The sequence below is a fragment of the Dermochelys coriacea genome, chromosome 3, assembly GCF_009764565.3.
Source record: "Dermochelys coriacea isolate rDerCor1 chromosome 3, rDerCor1.pri.v4, whole genome shotgun sequence".
NCBI lineage: Eukaryota > Metazoa > Chordata > Testudines > Dermochelyidae > Dermochelys > Dermochelys coriacea.
The window spans coordinates 131,332,142-131,347,308 of record NC_050070.1 but is presented as its reverse complement, the minus strand read 5'-3'; the positions used below and the strand labels follow the sequence as shown (position 1 = coordinate 131,347,308).

Below are 15,167 nucleotides of genomic sequence, written 5' to 3'. Positions count from 1 at the left end.
AAACGTACTCACTTGAGTGAACCACCCACCATCTTTGATTTTCTTCCTTGGCAATTTGCTGGAACTGGTCTAGAAATTTTCAGGGTATGAGCTGAGTTGCATTTGTTTGATTTAGTTTTTGTATGATTTTTGTGGTTTATATGGGTTTCTTGTTTCCTAGTTTTATGGCATAAGTAATTGGCTGCTGTAGGAGATATGCATTCTATAAATTAATAATTATTTATTCATGAATGATAGGTGTGCTGGTAAGCATTTTACGAATGAATGAGAGCAAAGTGCCTGCCCTGAATAAATAATAAAAATCTACTTCCTGTTAAATATTGATTTTTTTTTTTGTTTTTGTTTGGTGGGGTTAGAGAAGGTAGTTGCTGGTTTCTTCTGTGTTGCTAAAATAATCAGGCTTTGCTAGACTTGAAACTATTCAGGATGAAATAAATTATGTAGAGAAGGAAGTTTTGAATGCATTGATTTGACAATGAAATGGCCACTTGATTGGGATGGAGGAGGGTCGGAGGAGAGAAATTTCTTAACTGTTATAGAAGTGAAAACATTACTAATAAGGTTAATAGTGTACAACTCTCTAAGGAGACGTGGTTAATTCACTGATGTTCACTGCATCCTGCATGCCTTTAAAACATGCATGTTCCTTATTTAGTTGTTCTTTAATCGTAAAGAGTATCTTTTAGGTTAAATGTTTTTTGAGTCAATATACTGAATAAGGAGATTCCCACTCTTTAATTCCATAGTAACAATCTCCCAAATGAAAGATTTGCAACAATTAAAACTGAACATCATTATGCAACATTTGTAGTGATGGTACTTTGTATGCATTTCAGCTAGCCATTGCCAAAAGGATACATTACAAAGAAGTGCGTGAGTAATGGAGTGGATATCCCCGGGTAACGAAAAACTTACCCCAAAAGCATTTTAAAACTTTTCTACAATGTGTCTATTAAGAATACTGGCTTTTTAAAATTAACTGTATTAATCAGTGAAAGAAGACCAAAGCATGCATTTGTCAGAAAGGCAATTTAATAAATCCTCTTCTAAAATGTAAGCTTCTTAAAAGAGATACAAATCTAGTATAACGTATATATGCCAGTGCATCCTAATGACTTATTATAAATATAAATACAGCCTTTGTATGAAACTTATGTTTCAGAAGGTAATCACTTAAGTTACTGTGTTTCAGAGGAGTTCACGCTTTACTTTTTTTGTTGTTGAAATAAAACAGAATCGGTAACGTTAGGTTTATGTCTGTCATATAAAGCAGAACCCACATTTCCCTAAAATAATGTCTGAAACATTTAGAATGTATTACATTTCATTGGCTTGAATACCTTTCTCTTAGTTTGACAGAATAATAGGTATAGTTTGTGGAACAGTCTTTTAAAAAAAAAAAAAAAAAAAAAAAAATTGGGAAATGACTTTTGATCTTATTGTTACTTTTTATTTAGCTATCAAAAGAGATGGGTGAGTCCACTGATATTATACAAGAAGAAGTCACTGAAATCCTGGATGAGATGGGTCACAATTTACACATAGGAGCTATTCGATTTTTTGCTTTCAGTTTGAGCAAAATATTTAAACGCCTTTTCCAGAAAGTTTGTGTGAATGAAGAAGGAATTCAGAAAGTAAGTATTTGTATAAAGGCTGACATAACTGGTGGTTATACTACTCACTCAGGCATAGACGCTCAATCTTCACCCAAATTCATAGATCCAAAAGTTTTAAAGAATAAAAGTGACAAGCCTGTGTTAACTAGGATTATCCTTTTCAACAATTAAAAAGGGAGAAACCTAGATGTGAATAAAGAATTCAAAGGAGAATCTAAATTCCTAGTTTCAGTACACAAGTATCAGCAGATTTAAATAATTAATGCATTTTATCCCATTGTACAGAGCTATTAGATAGGCTTGTGACAGGGACAAATTTTGAAACCGAGAAAACAGTAATTCCTAAAGATGACCTACAAAGAATTTTTTAAATTGTGCTTGTACCCTTGATTCTGTGTAAAGAGGGGCCTAACAGGGTTTTTTCTTGGTGTTTCCCTTGGAAATATCAAGAATGTCAAGTCTGAACTTTCCTTCCCCTCCCCTATCCCCCCCACCAAGGACTTGTTGGCAGGCTCAGAAGCTGTGTGTGAGCTTTTGCATGAATTTATTGAAATGGTGGGAGTAATCTTTATTGAAGATTTCCTTTCTTCAGAATATTAATTAGTCTTTGAAGTTAATAGTTAACAAAACAAAGACTCAGTCTGTCTAAATATTTTCCTCCTCATTCATTCAGTTTTCACTCTCTCTTGTGATGTTACCATTTTATTAGTTCTTTGGTCAGTATAGAGTCTTACTGAACAGGGCCTGAATTCCTAAATAAAATAGAATAAGAGTAACTTCTCTATGGTGTTTGGGGAAACTTTATGAAAAGTTTTGTTTCTAAAAGGCCATGTTTTTTTCTTTAATTTACGTTTAGTAGTAGGCGCTAATAAAGAGAGGTTCTAGAAGTAAAGTTTGGACCCATGATGAAGTGGGATATGGTCATAAGCACTGAAGAATGGGATTGGTGACTAATAGAAACATGGGAACCTGGTTGGAGTTACACCATGGTGATGGGTATACGGTATGCTTGAGAGAATAAGAAACTAGCTTATCAATATGTATTTCAAAGAATTTCACTATAATCTATATCCATTATATCTAACTCAGTAAATATCCAAAATATATTAAAGCACTTCAGAGAGGTGTTGGAAGGAATAGAAAGTAAAGGTCATGTTTCTCTATATGTTGTTGTATGAATGCCCCCAAAATAAAATACTGAAATGTAGTGACTCATTAAGGCAATCAGAACACATGTGAAATGTCAGCAGTCCTCCATGACCCATCTCCCACTATCCAGTGGTCCTACTAGGTTTATGATTAAAGGGGAGTTCTCCTTTGAGAAACTCTAGATTGATATGGGGTCCAGTGCTAGTGTTACTGTAGCTCCAAGTCGTATGTCAGCAAAAACTGAAAGAATTAGACTACTGATAAACACAAGGATCATCCTCTAATGAAATTCACTATAATGTCATCGTAAAACACAATCCATTCTATTCTGAGATCTTGTTGGAATTTGCAGTGATAGCTTCCATGAAAGGGGTTCTCATAAATATTGTTTGTGTTTGTTCTTAGTTACAACAGGCCATTCAGGAGCATCCAGTTGTCCTGCTCCCCAGTCACCGAAGCTATATAGATTTTCTGATGCTATCTTATTTGTTATACACATATGACTTGGCTCTGCCCGTCATTGCTGCAGGAATGGGCAAGTATTTCTTTTAACAATCAATTTTCAAGATGCAGAGATATTATTATAGCAGGTACCTGGTACTAGCTACCAGCATTAAGGTTGAAATAATTTCTGTAATAAAACCCCATTTTCATATGGTTAAAACATTCTGACAAGCGTTATTGGTGAATTTTTTTTTTTATAGCACATTTGAGCAAAACCCCACTAACTGCACTTCTCAGTAATGGTGGGGGAAAATACTTAAGTCACTTTAAAAAGTTGCCATGTTTTTTCCCATACATGCAGATAACTGAAGCTGGATTCTGAAACTTGGTATGTGACTATTACTTATTGAAGTAATACCTACTTGACCAAGTTGGGATGGGGGGGGGAGTAAATTGGTTTGGAGGAGGGTGATTAGCTATGATTGAATACTGGCAGCTGCATATGTGCAATGGAACATTTTCATATATCTGTTGTGCTGTGTGTGGCTTTTTTTAAGTGCCCCTGTAAGCATCTGATCTTGTGAAAAAGGTTCTGACTGCGCCTGAGAAAAGTGAGGTTTTGGAAAAAATTGCATCTTTCATTGTGATGAAAATCCAAAATCTTGAAAATGTTTGTGCAAATGAAATGCCAAGCTGCCTGGGAGCCCTGGCTCCACAGTAGCCTGCCAGGCAAGCTGCAGAGGAGCCAGGGAGCTTAGGCCATGGGACTCCCGAGTAGCTCTAGGTGGGTTGCTGGGAGTCTGGGAAGCCCCAGGAAGCAGGCATGCTGTGGAGGACGACGCAGGAGCCTGGAGGTCGTGGGAGCCATGGCTCTGCAACAAGCAAACTGTGGAGAACTGGGAGCTTGGGCTCCCTGGTAGCCCACCAAGCAGGCTGCTTGGGAAGTGGGAGGGAGGCGGGGGCAGGTGAGCTGGCAGGGAACCATGTAAGATTTAATTGAAAACCTGTTCTGATTTCTGTTAAGACTTGTCAAAATCAACACATTCTCTCAGAACATTTTGCTTTTGACGAATTAGCATTTTCCAGCAGAAAAAATATTGCATGAGAGAACTTTCAACCAGCTTTACCTGAGACCTTATTATGCACTTGTCAGTAGGTACCAGTCAATCTTAGGGACTTAACTTTGTGCTCTTCACATGCAAGGTGCTGTAGATGTGGCAATTACTTTATATATTAGGTATACACCTATCGTATGATAGTGGTATTATCCTACAAAGTTTTCAGAAGTACTCTGTATTAGCTTAACTTTCCTCCCATTGAAATTAATGGGAGCAGAGTTAGACCAAAATGAATGCACCCTAAGTCACTTATGGCACTGCAATATACATTAGATCCTCAGCTATTTTAAGAACTTACCGTGCCTTACAACACTCATTGGATTTAAGATGTGTTAAGCACTAATGGTGATTGAAGAATAAAATCTGTAATCTAAGACATTAAATCTCAAATATATTTTTAATATGTTAAGATTAGTCACCAGAAATTAAGGTTGAAACTTTGAGCTGACTGTATTGCACATGTTCTATTCCTCTCTTTCTAGTGAGATATGAACCTTAATATGTGTTTTATCATTTACTCTGTACTGAACTATAAAGTTTTATACAAGATATTCATGGCAACCAAGTTCATGTTGCTGTTGAAACTAACTTTTCTGTTTACTGACTTTGACATCCAAAAGGTTAAACCTTAAAAGGTTCCCAAATATAGTGCATCAGAGGAAGATCCAAGAATCTAACAGGTCAAACTTTTTTCAAACTCTCCTGCATTATGTGACTCCCCAAACGATTCACTGTTATAATGCAAGTGATCTAAATTACTTGCCAAAACCCAGAAAGGAGTAATCGTGATTCCTCAAGACTAGGAAACGCATAACAGCTGTACTTTCAAGTTCCTATTTTTCCTTCCTCATAAAGTTGGCGAGCCAGACATCAACTATTGTAAATGGGCCTGGTTTCATTGACTTGAATAGAGCTAGGCCAACTTGCATCAGCTCTGGATCCATTAGCGTATATTTAAATGGACGTGTTGCTACCTCTCAGGATTACTGAGGGCTAGTCTACATTTTACAGCACTGCAGTGCTTAATGACGACGCTACCTACATCAAAGGGAGAAGCTCTTCCTATTGGCATAGGTACTCCCCAAAGGCGGTAGCTATGTCAACAGGAGGAGTCCTCCTGTCAACATAGTGCTGTGTGGGCGTTCAGTCAGTATAACTGTGTTGCTCAGGAGTGTGAAAAGTCCACACCCCTGAGCAACTTAGGTATACCGACATAAGTTGGCAGTGTAGATCAAGCCTGAAACTACTATGGACTTTGTGTCAGTATAACAATGACCAGATTTTCAAGTCTGGTCATCTAAATGTCAGAAGAGATCGTTTTGACTGTAAGTGCCCCTTTGCACATACAAATGCAGAATTCAAAAACTTGACCCACTGTGTGTAGATTTTGTGTGTGTGTGTGTGTGTGTGGTGCTTGAAAGCTAATAGAAGATATTTACAATAAATCCCCAAAGGATTAGTCCTTTATGGTAATAGCTGAGGTCAAAGCTTTAGGGAAACTGATTAATATTAGGTGGCACACTCAATCAATAAGTTTTGTGTTTTGTTTTTTTCCCCCCAGATTTCCTAGGAATGAAAATAGTTGGTGAGCTGCTCCGAAGGTCAGGTGCCTTTTTTATGCGACGTACATTCGGTGGGAACAGACTCTATTGGGCAGTTTTTGCTGAATATGTAAAAACAATGTTAAGGGTAAATAAACTACTGAACAATTTTTTTAAAAGTACATTTTAAAGCATTAGTTGACCTTACTGGCACATGTGTTCTATGAAAGATACATTAATGCAAAAAACTTTATTTGGTTAATTTAACTATATGCTGCTTTAGAGGTGATGGATGAATGTAGGTGTAGTGATGCCTGATGTTAGACTTGCTTGACTCCCAGCTTAAAATAAGCCTTTTTACTATGTGGAGAGAGAAGATTAAACATTATCATATTGATTTTTTTTTTTCCCCCCAATCAACTTATTTTTTTGTTTTGTTATGAAGAATGGCTATGCCCCAATTGAATTTTTTCTCGAAGGGACCAGAAGCCGCACCGCGAAGACTTTGACTCCAAAGTTTGGTACGTTGGTTGAAAAAGTTAAAATTTTTATTGAATTTGGGGATTTTCAATAGAGTACCTTATTGTGTTGCTGGGGAGGAACCAAAACAATATAATGTGGGAGAGTAGCAAGGTGGTCCAACATCTTCAGTGGCCATGTGTAGGTGTGCAGCACCAAATGGCATAACATCGCACATAGGTGTGTGTGAGGTCACACTGCACAGAGGACATCATTTTGTAGAGCAAGTCTGTTGTGGGGTGGACAAATTCAGGAACTGTATGGAATGGTCCTGTAGGCCTCCAAACCAGCCTATCTACTGGTTAGTGTTGTGCTGTATACGTCCTAGCACAAGGGGCTCCTGTTCCGTGACTGGGGCCGCTAGATGGTAGCGCAATACAAATAATAGAAACATACAAGATTCCTGGCTCTCTCACTGCCTCCCTGTGTGGCCTGTTGCAAATCACTTAACCTCTCCCTGCTTCCCATCTGCAATGGGTGTAACAACAGTTATTTATCATCACAGAAGTGCTGAGAGATGCTGGATGGAAGATGCTATGTGAATGCAAAGCAGTAGTATTGTTGTGTAAATACAGCACAGGTATTTGATCAAATGTAACACTTTTCATTTGCATTGTTTTAAAGCACAGACAGCAACTTTGGCTTATGCTTGTGTCTGCATCGTGTGAGCACAAAGCGTATCTTATAACATAGTTTTTGCCTATTGGTACACAACCAGATGCCTCCTTTCAATTGCAATTCAGCTTAATTTCCTTTCCAGAAGCCTCAGAATGTTTTTTTTTTTCCCCTCGCCCACCTATTTACAGGTCTTCTCAGTATTGTGATGGAGCCATTTTTTAAAAGAGAGGTTTTTGACACCTATCTTGTTCCAATCAGCATCAGCTATGAGAGGATATTAGAAGAATCCCTCTATGCATATGAACTTCTAGGAGTTCCTAAGCCCAAAGAGTCTACATCTGTACGTAAATATAGTCAATAATACAATGTATTTGCCTGTCTGTATATCCCTGTAATATCAACTCACATTTTTCCCCTCTCCTCACTTCAGGGGTTGTTGAAAGCCAGAAAAATCCTCAGCGACAATTTTGGAAGCATTCATGTGTATTTTGGGCAGCCTGTATCGCTCAGAACATTGGCATCTGGGAGAATCAATTGGTGTCCTCATAACTTGGTCCCAAGGTACCAGAACATCTGATCTCCCAATAGTTTGGGTTCAAATCTATATAATTTATTTGTTTTTTGTTTTTGACTCATGTAAAATAGCAAAGGCTGGAGAGTAGCATTTTTCTTTTCATCTCCATGCTGTGAGCGGATCAGGTTCTTCCTTTCTCTTCCCCTCTTCTTGATCTGACTATTCAGGCAGCTCAGCCGTGTTTCTCTAAAAGTTGGGCGCTGTTGTGACTCAAGTGATCAAGTATTTCTGAAGAAGCTCATTCTTTGTTACTTGTTTTGTGAGTGTCTTAAGGTGATGTATGTGCCATGCTAGGCTCTTAAATACAGAGCTCTACCATTGAGAGTTGTCAGTAATTGAAGTATCTCAGTTGTTTCACCATTTCAGATCTTCCCCTTCCCCTCTCCCCACCACTGCCACCTTCTTCATTGCAGACAGCATGTGTCCTTGTGCCAAGAAGTGGTAATCTTCTGACAAGATGAATGGTTTCCCAATTTGATATCTGGAATTTAAGATTTTCATGGCTTTTGTTTGACGATAGCAGATGTTATAGCCCCAAGCTCCTGGAGTGGTGAAAAAGCTGAAGTGTAGGATGTGGTATCGACAGTGGTCTCTACCCACCACAAAGCATAGGATATGTCTCGGTGAAGGATTCACGGCTAAATGGAAATAAGCATCCTGGACGTCAAGGGAGACGAACCAATCTCCCAGGCTCAGAGAAGGAATGATCACTGCTAGGATTACCATTCTGTACCACTGGGTGTGAACAAAGGTGTTGAGTGTACTGACATCCAGAATTGGTCTCCACCCCATTTTTCTTTGGGGCCTGGAATCACACTGAATCCTTTCCCAGTGAAGTCCGGTGGAATAGGTTTGATCGGGCCCCAGTGTTAGGGGATTGTATCTCCTGCCTCAGAAGACTCTTGTGAGAGGGGTCCCTGTAGAAGGGGAGGGAGGAGGCAAGGGAGCAGAAAGAAGCTGAACTGGATAGAGTAAGCTGTAGATACAACTTCCAAGATCCATCTGTCCGAGATGATGAGCTCCCAGGAAGACATAAAATGGATATTTAAAAGTACCTCTTAACTGCAAACCTCTTGGCAAAGGATTTGTATTCCCCACTATTGTGGGGATTCATCGGCACTACCCTGACCATCTAGATGCTTTTCCCCCTGCATGCTATCATTGCCTCTGTCTTGTCTGGACTCTGCTTCCTCCAGCTTATATTCATCCAAGTCTCTGTCTCTAACACAGGTAAGGCAGACACTACAGCTGTGAGGAGGAAAGATTTTTCTACTTTGCACGGGGCAGAAAGAACCTCAGGCCAACTCTGGAAATTTATTACATTCTCTTTACAAACCAACTTTGGCTTCCAATCATTTACAGTGCCTAAAAGAGGTGGTATGATGGGAGGGTAATGTAGTTAAGGAGTTAAGTGTGTGAGAGAATGTTTGTGTAATAGAGCATTCTGGAGAGAGTGAAGAGTTTACCATTGTTTAACACCCAAAATCAAAGCCCCATACATAATGCAAAAATGTAACCATGTTGTTAGCTGCAAAATTTACCTTTTCCCTCAGAGTTGCAAATGTGTGTTTTATATTGCATAAATCCATAAAAACAACCATTCTCCCTAAGCTGGACATAGTCCAGAAAGACTACCCTCTTTCTGAGCTGCTTTATCCTGGCAGGTGTGATATTTCTTTGCTATAATGCAAACAAATAATATGCATTAGCAATATATTTTCACATTGTATGGTATTTTTGGAATCTTTTCAATAAAGTGGAAGGTTTTGAATGATTTTTTTGTAATCAGTTAACATAAACCTTGCTTCGATCTGGAAGCCTTGCTTCATAATTTAGATCTCGTGTACTTGCATAATTGCCCAAATGTGTTAGGTGCTGTACTGTGGGTAAAATAGGCAGAAGAGTATCTATGTGAGAGAACATACATGAATGGGTACAGTACAGGACTAATGGGATTAGGATATAAATTATATCCTAGGATGTAGAGCTTCTTCTTGGTTGTAATGTATTATGTTATTTTGACTTTTCCTTTCAGGCATCTTCCCCAAAGGCTATCTGAGGATATCCAGGAATTTGTCACTGATGTAGCCTACAAAATAGAGCTTCTACAGATAGAAAACATGGTTCTGAGACCCTGGGTATTAATTGCTTCTGTCCTGCTTCAGAATTTGCCAGCCATAGATTTTGAACTTCTAGTTGAAAAGACGCTTTGGCTGAAAGGCTTAACAAAAGCTTTTGGAGGATTCCTCGAGTGGCCTGGTACGCAGAGAAAGTTTTATATTCCTTTTGCTAAGGAAAGTTACACTGTGAAGTGAGTTTTTTAATTTATGTTGAAGCAGTACTAAAAGCCGAGCTTAGGGGGTTTTAGTCCTGATCAAAAAATTGTGACCGAAAATCCAGTCATGTGGAAACAACAGATATGCTACTTTTTTGAGATGTGAAGGAGTAAAGGGGGAGAAACTCCAGTATAATTATATTAAAATAGTGCTGAGATTTGCCTAATATTGTTTCTTATCCAAACTCTAACTTTTGAAAGCATAGGTCACAGCACGTTATCTGAGTTGCAACAGGAGCTCAGTATAGTACTAAGTTTAAAGTTTGATATCCAGTGTAATCAAGAACGCTCCCAAACACATGCACAGAAAGTCGCATTACAACTTTGATTTTTATTTTTTTCTTCTATTCCATAGTTTTGAGAGTTTATGCCTGCCTCAGGGTTTGCTCTCCTGCCCAATTCTTTAAATTAAGCATTCTTTATATTTAACCTCTCTTTAAAGTGGCTTGTGATACTTCATATGGGGAGCCACTGAGAGCTATGCAAGCCAAAACGATGAAGTGAGCTGTAGCTCACGAAAGCTTATGCTCTAATAAATTTGTTAGTCTCTAAGGTGCCACAAGTACTCCTTTTCAAAACGATGAGGGTAATCCAGTCTCATGCTTCAGTGTATAAGTAGTAACATACATAAAGAACTTAGTTTACACTACATCATTAAGACGACAGTTTCCCTTCAAAGTCTCTCAAATATATAAACTATAGTCCAAGCAGGTCTTTACTCTAGTGCTCATTTGTACATAATCAAAAGGGGGAATATTTTTACCCACTGCAGGCAGGGCCGGATTAACTCTCCTGTGACCCTGGGGCTATTAGATTTTGTGGCACCCCTGTATACAAGTCTTTTTTCCTAATTTAAAAGAAAATTATCACAATTTATAGCATCGAGGCTATTAATGCTATACTAAACTTGTCTTTTTAATTCCCATTAAGCTGTTCTGTGGTTACATTTCAGTCTTAAAACATGTAGAATATAATTAAGTTAATGCAAAATTGCCTACTTCTTACCTTAGAACAGCTGTTATTAGTTTCTTTCTGGGAGGGAGTTTGGGTGCAGGAGGGGGCTCCAGGCTGGGGCAGAGTGTTGGGGTGCAGGTGAGGGGTGTGGGCTCTGGGAAGCGGTTTGGTGCAGGAGGGGATTCTGATTTGGGGCAGGAGGTTGCGGTGCAGGAGGGGGTGCGAGGTATAGACTCCAGCCGGGAGGCACTTACCACAGGCAGCTCCTGGCTAATGGTGCAGCAGGGTTCAGGCAGGTTGCCTGCCTGCCTGCCTGCCATAGCCCCATGCTGCTCCCAGAAGCAGCTGGCTGCTGGCATGTCTCTGCCACCCCTGGCAGGTAGGGGGACAGCGTGTCTCCGTGTGCTGCCTGTGCCCGCAAGTGCAGCCCCCACAGTTCCCATTGGATAGGAACCAGCCAATGGGAGCTGTGGGGCCGCTGCAGGGGGCAGGGGCATGGGTATGCATAGAGCTGCCTCCCCCACCCTATCCCGCCAGGGGCCACAGAGACGTGCCAGCAGCCGGCCGCTTCTGGGAGTGGCGTGGGGCCACGGCATGCAGGCAGCCTGCCTGAGCCCTGCTGTGCTGGGGCCCCCTTGGCCCTGGGCTGCAGCCCCTAAATCCCTGCATTAATCCAGCCCTAACTGCAGGGCAAAAATAGACATACTACACTGTAACAGAACTCTGTCCATCACGAAAGAACACCCATCTCTCTTCCCTCCAGATGCTTTCAGTTTTTTGACTGAAGGAAAGCTCTGCCTCTGCAAGCCCAGTAAAAATAACTACCCAAATGATATATGTCCCGAACCAACAGCACCTATTGTAAAGTGAATTAAAGAATACTCCAAATGTAGACATTTTGCAGGGGTGTTTTTTTTTTTTTTTTTTTTTTTTAAGCAAACATATTTTTTTGTTTTAGTAGGATTATAAGTAAGGCCATACTTGAACTGCAGTATGACTGTCAAATAATTGCAGTTGAGTTGCAGACAAGACATGGAAAATTGTGGAAAAGTAATAATGGACTTTTCATTTATTTGTGGTAATTTGGAAAAGCCAGAATAGACCTATTTGTTTAAGAAAAATTTGCTGGAACTATATGAACACTCAAGTATTCTGCTGCTAATTTTTTTTTTTTTTTTTTTATAACCAGACATTTTGCTGCAACTGTATTCCAGTCATGAATGCATGGGACTGACAGAGGGAACTCCCACTGTCAGCTGCCCGGGGCTAACAAAATTGTGGTGGAAACCTAATATTGTGGGATCCGCAATTTCTGCAATATCGCAGTTTAAGTAGGACTTTAGTTATAAATAAGGAGATGATTCTGTCATGGATTCCATGACTTTCTGGGACCTTTGTGACTTCTTGGCAGGGCCGCTACAGTGTCAGCTTCATGGCTGCGGGAGCAGCAACTGCTGGAACGGCGGCCAGCCCCAAGGCTGCCGGAGCCATGGTCCCCGGCATGCCAGAGCAGTGGCCGGGGTTGGGTCAGCCCCCTTGGAGCTGGAGCAGCAGCAGTCAGCCATGCCGCAGGAGCAGTGGTGGGACTAGAGCAGCAGCAAGCCCTCGGCAGCGCTCTGACTGTTTTGTCCTTCCCCAACCCCCAGGGTATTTTTAGTAAAAATTGGGGACAGGTCATGGGCTTCTGTGAATTTGTTTGTCTGTGATCTGTCCCTGACTTTTACTAAAAAATGCATAATCTTAACCTGAGTTATAGGTATAATCTGGGTACTGGAACATAGACATTTTCTTGTACATGAGCTCTCTAATAAATTTTGCTTCCATTAAAACAGGAGTGGGCAAACTATTGCCTGCTTTGGATCCGGCCTGCGGGATTGCCACCCCCGTGGCCCCGCGGGCCCCGCGCTGCTCCAGGAAGTGGCCGGCACCACATTCCTGGGGGACCGGGGGTAGAGGGCTGAGCACGCTGCCCTTGCCTATGGGTATCTTCCCCCAAAGCTCCCATTGTCTGGGAACGGGGAACCATGGCAAATGGGAGCTTCAGGGGAGGTACCCACAGGCAAGGGCAGCGCGTTCGGCCCTCTGCCCCCACTCCTCCAAGGGCTGCAGGGATGTGGTGCTGGCCGCTTCCCGGAGCGGTGCGGGGCCGGGGCCAGGGCAGGCAGGCAGGCAGACAGGGAGCCTGCCCTGGCCCTGGTGTGCGCCTCTGCCACCCCGGAGCCGCTCCAGGTAAGCGGTGCCAGGCTGGAGCCCTCACCCTGAACCCCTCCTGCAACCTGCACCCCAACTCCCTGCCTTGAGCCCCCTCCTGCACCCCTGCCCCAGCCCTACATTCATAGCCCTGCATGCAATTTCCTCACCCAGATGTGGCCCTCGGACCAAAAGGTTTGCCCACCCCTGCATTAAAATGTTGTTGCACTTCTGCAAAGTGAAGCTTTGATATCTTATCTGATATCACTTGGCACCACTAGATGCTACAGTAATGTAAATTGTAAGCAATGACAATCTCTGCTGATGGTCCTTCCCTCCCTCTGAGGGCTGTAGTTCATCAGGAATAAAACAGCTAATCTAAATTGCTATAAAATGTCAAACCACAGATTCTCAATTTCCTGCCTTTTTTTTTCTTTTTCTTTTTTTTTTTTTTTTCCCCCATGAGTTTATCCTTAAACTGGATGATGTGGTATTCTGGATTCTGAAAAGTTCTTCCACTAGGTGTTTGTATTTTTGGAGGCCTTGGTTGCTTTACAGAAGTTTTCAGACCTCCAGATGTGGTCTGAAATTCTGTGATCTGGAACACTCAGCAACCAGACTTTTTTAATATATGATATGACTGATATATACTTGCATGTATATTAGTTGTCATGCATTGAAGGTATCCAGGCATTTAAGCAGCATTTGTATGGCACATCAGCAAATTTTTTTTTTTTTTTTTAAACAGATCAGCAGTGGTAGCATCCCAGCAGTCAAAAACTGTAGTCCTAGCTTGGCCCATGGTACTCCTCTCCTAGACCATGTCTGCTAGCAGCGGTCTCTTTGGCCCTCCATGATCTGTAAAACTAAATGGCAGAATCATCTCCATTTACTGTTAAAATAAGCAACCTATATTGTCAAAATGCAAGACAAAGGACTGATGATAGAGCAGATTCTACTATTTTGTGCTGGCCACTTTATGAGGCCTGGTTTATACTTAAATTTTAAGGTGATATAGCTGTGTTGCTTAAGGGTATGAAAAAATCCTCATCCCAGAGTGACATAATTATGCTAACCTAACCCCCAGCGTAGACGCAGCTAGGCTAATGGAAGAATGCTTCCATCAATGTAGCTGTTGTTGCTCTGGGAGATGATGTGTTCCTACAGAAACAGAGAAACCCCTTCCGTGAGTGTAGGCTCCATTTCTGCTACAAGCTTATGCCAGCATAGCCATCGTGATGTAGCTGTGTTGGTATAGTCCCCCGTAGCATAGACAAGCCCTGGGTATGATTACACATTTGGGTTTTTTTTTACTTTGAGTTATTTGAAGTAGTTAGCACCTTTTGTAAAAAACAGTTTAGACACTCCATAAAAGTCTGTGGTTTGTAGTCTATGTAAACCACATAACTCTTCCCCAACCCCACCCCACCTCCAATTCCTAGTTGTTTCTCCATTGGTCGTACTAGCTGTTTGTAATACATTGGGCTTATTTATCTACTGTTGAAATGTACCTGTGTGTAAGAAAACTATATTAAAGGATTGCAAAACAACCTGTCTGCCTCACCACTTCTCACCCTCTTGAGCAACTTTAGTGCACTGGCAAAGATGGGATGACACATTGAAGCAGCAGATAAGCCATTAGCTGCTTGGGGGTGAAAGTTATGTTAAAATTGATTTTTTTAAATAAATAAATGTACCCCTTCAATGTCCTGTAGATTGGCATGCACACAGTCCTATGATCATATGTTTTACCTCTTCATATTCAGTTTAAGGTTGTCTGTTCCCTTGCATGTTAGCATATTCTGGTCAGACAAAGAATATTGTCTCATTCTACATTGAGAATGTTTTGAAACAATTTAAATAAATTAAAATATCTGAATCAGTCAAAGTAGAATAACTCAAGCTAAGCTTTTTGAGTGGAAGAGGCTGTGCATATGCTGTATATTTTTGGTCTCATACCACAAGTTCTGGGGTGTGCTTATCTTAATTTTTTTTTCTTATCTGCTATACCCTCCGCTTTGCAAACACTCTTTGAATAGCGTTCTCAGTAAAACTGTTCCTGAAAAAGTGTGCCAGGGATATGTGTTATGAAGCAAGTAGAACTTTGAG

The 15,167-nt window shown here is 40.9% G+C and overlaps 1 protein-coding gene across 2 annotated transcripts in view; it reads left to right on the top strand.

The window, feature by feature from the left end:
- GNPAT (glyceronephosphate O-acyltransferase) overlaps positions 1-15,167 on the top strand; it is a 39,001-nt gene that overhangs the window by 12,621 nt on the left and 11,213 nt on the right. For both annotated transcript variants that reach the window (XM_038394703.2, XM_038394702.2), the window contains exons 3-9: positions 1,458-1,634; positions 3,171-3,300; positions 5,889-6,016; positions 6,314-6,389; positions 7,194-7,345; positions 7,436-7,566; positions 9,615-9,838. In XM_038394703.2, coding sequence (XP_038250631.1) covers positions 1,458-1,634; positions 3,171-3,300; positions 5,889-6,016; positions 6,314-6,389; positions 7,194-7,345; positions 7,436-7,566; positions 9,615-9,838 — 1,018 coding nt within the window. The remainder of the gene's footprint in view (positions 1-1,457; positions 1,635-3,170; positions 3,301-5,888; positions 6,017-6,313; positions 6,390-7,193; positions 7,346-7,435; positions 7,567-9,614; positions 9,839-15,167) is intronic.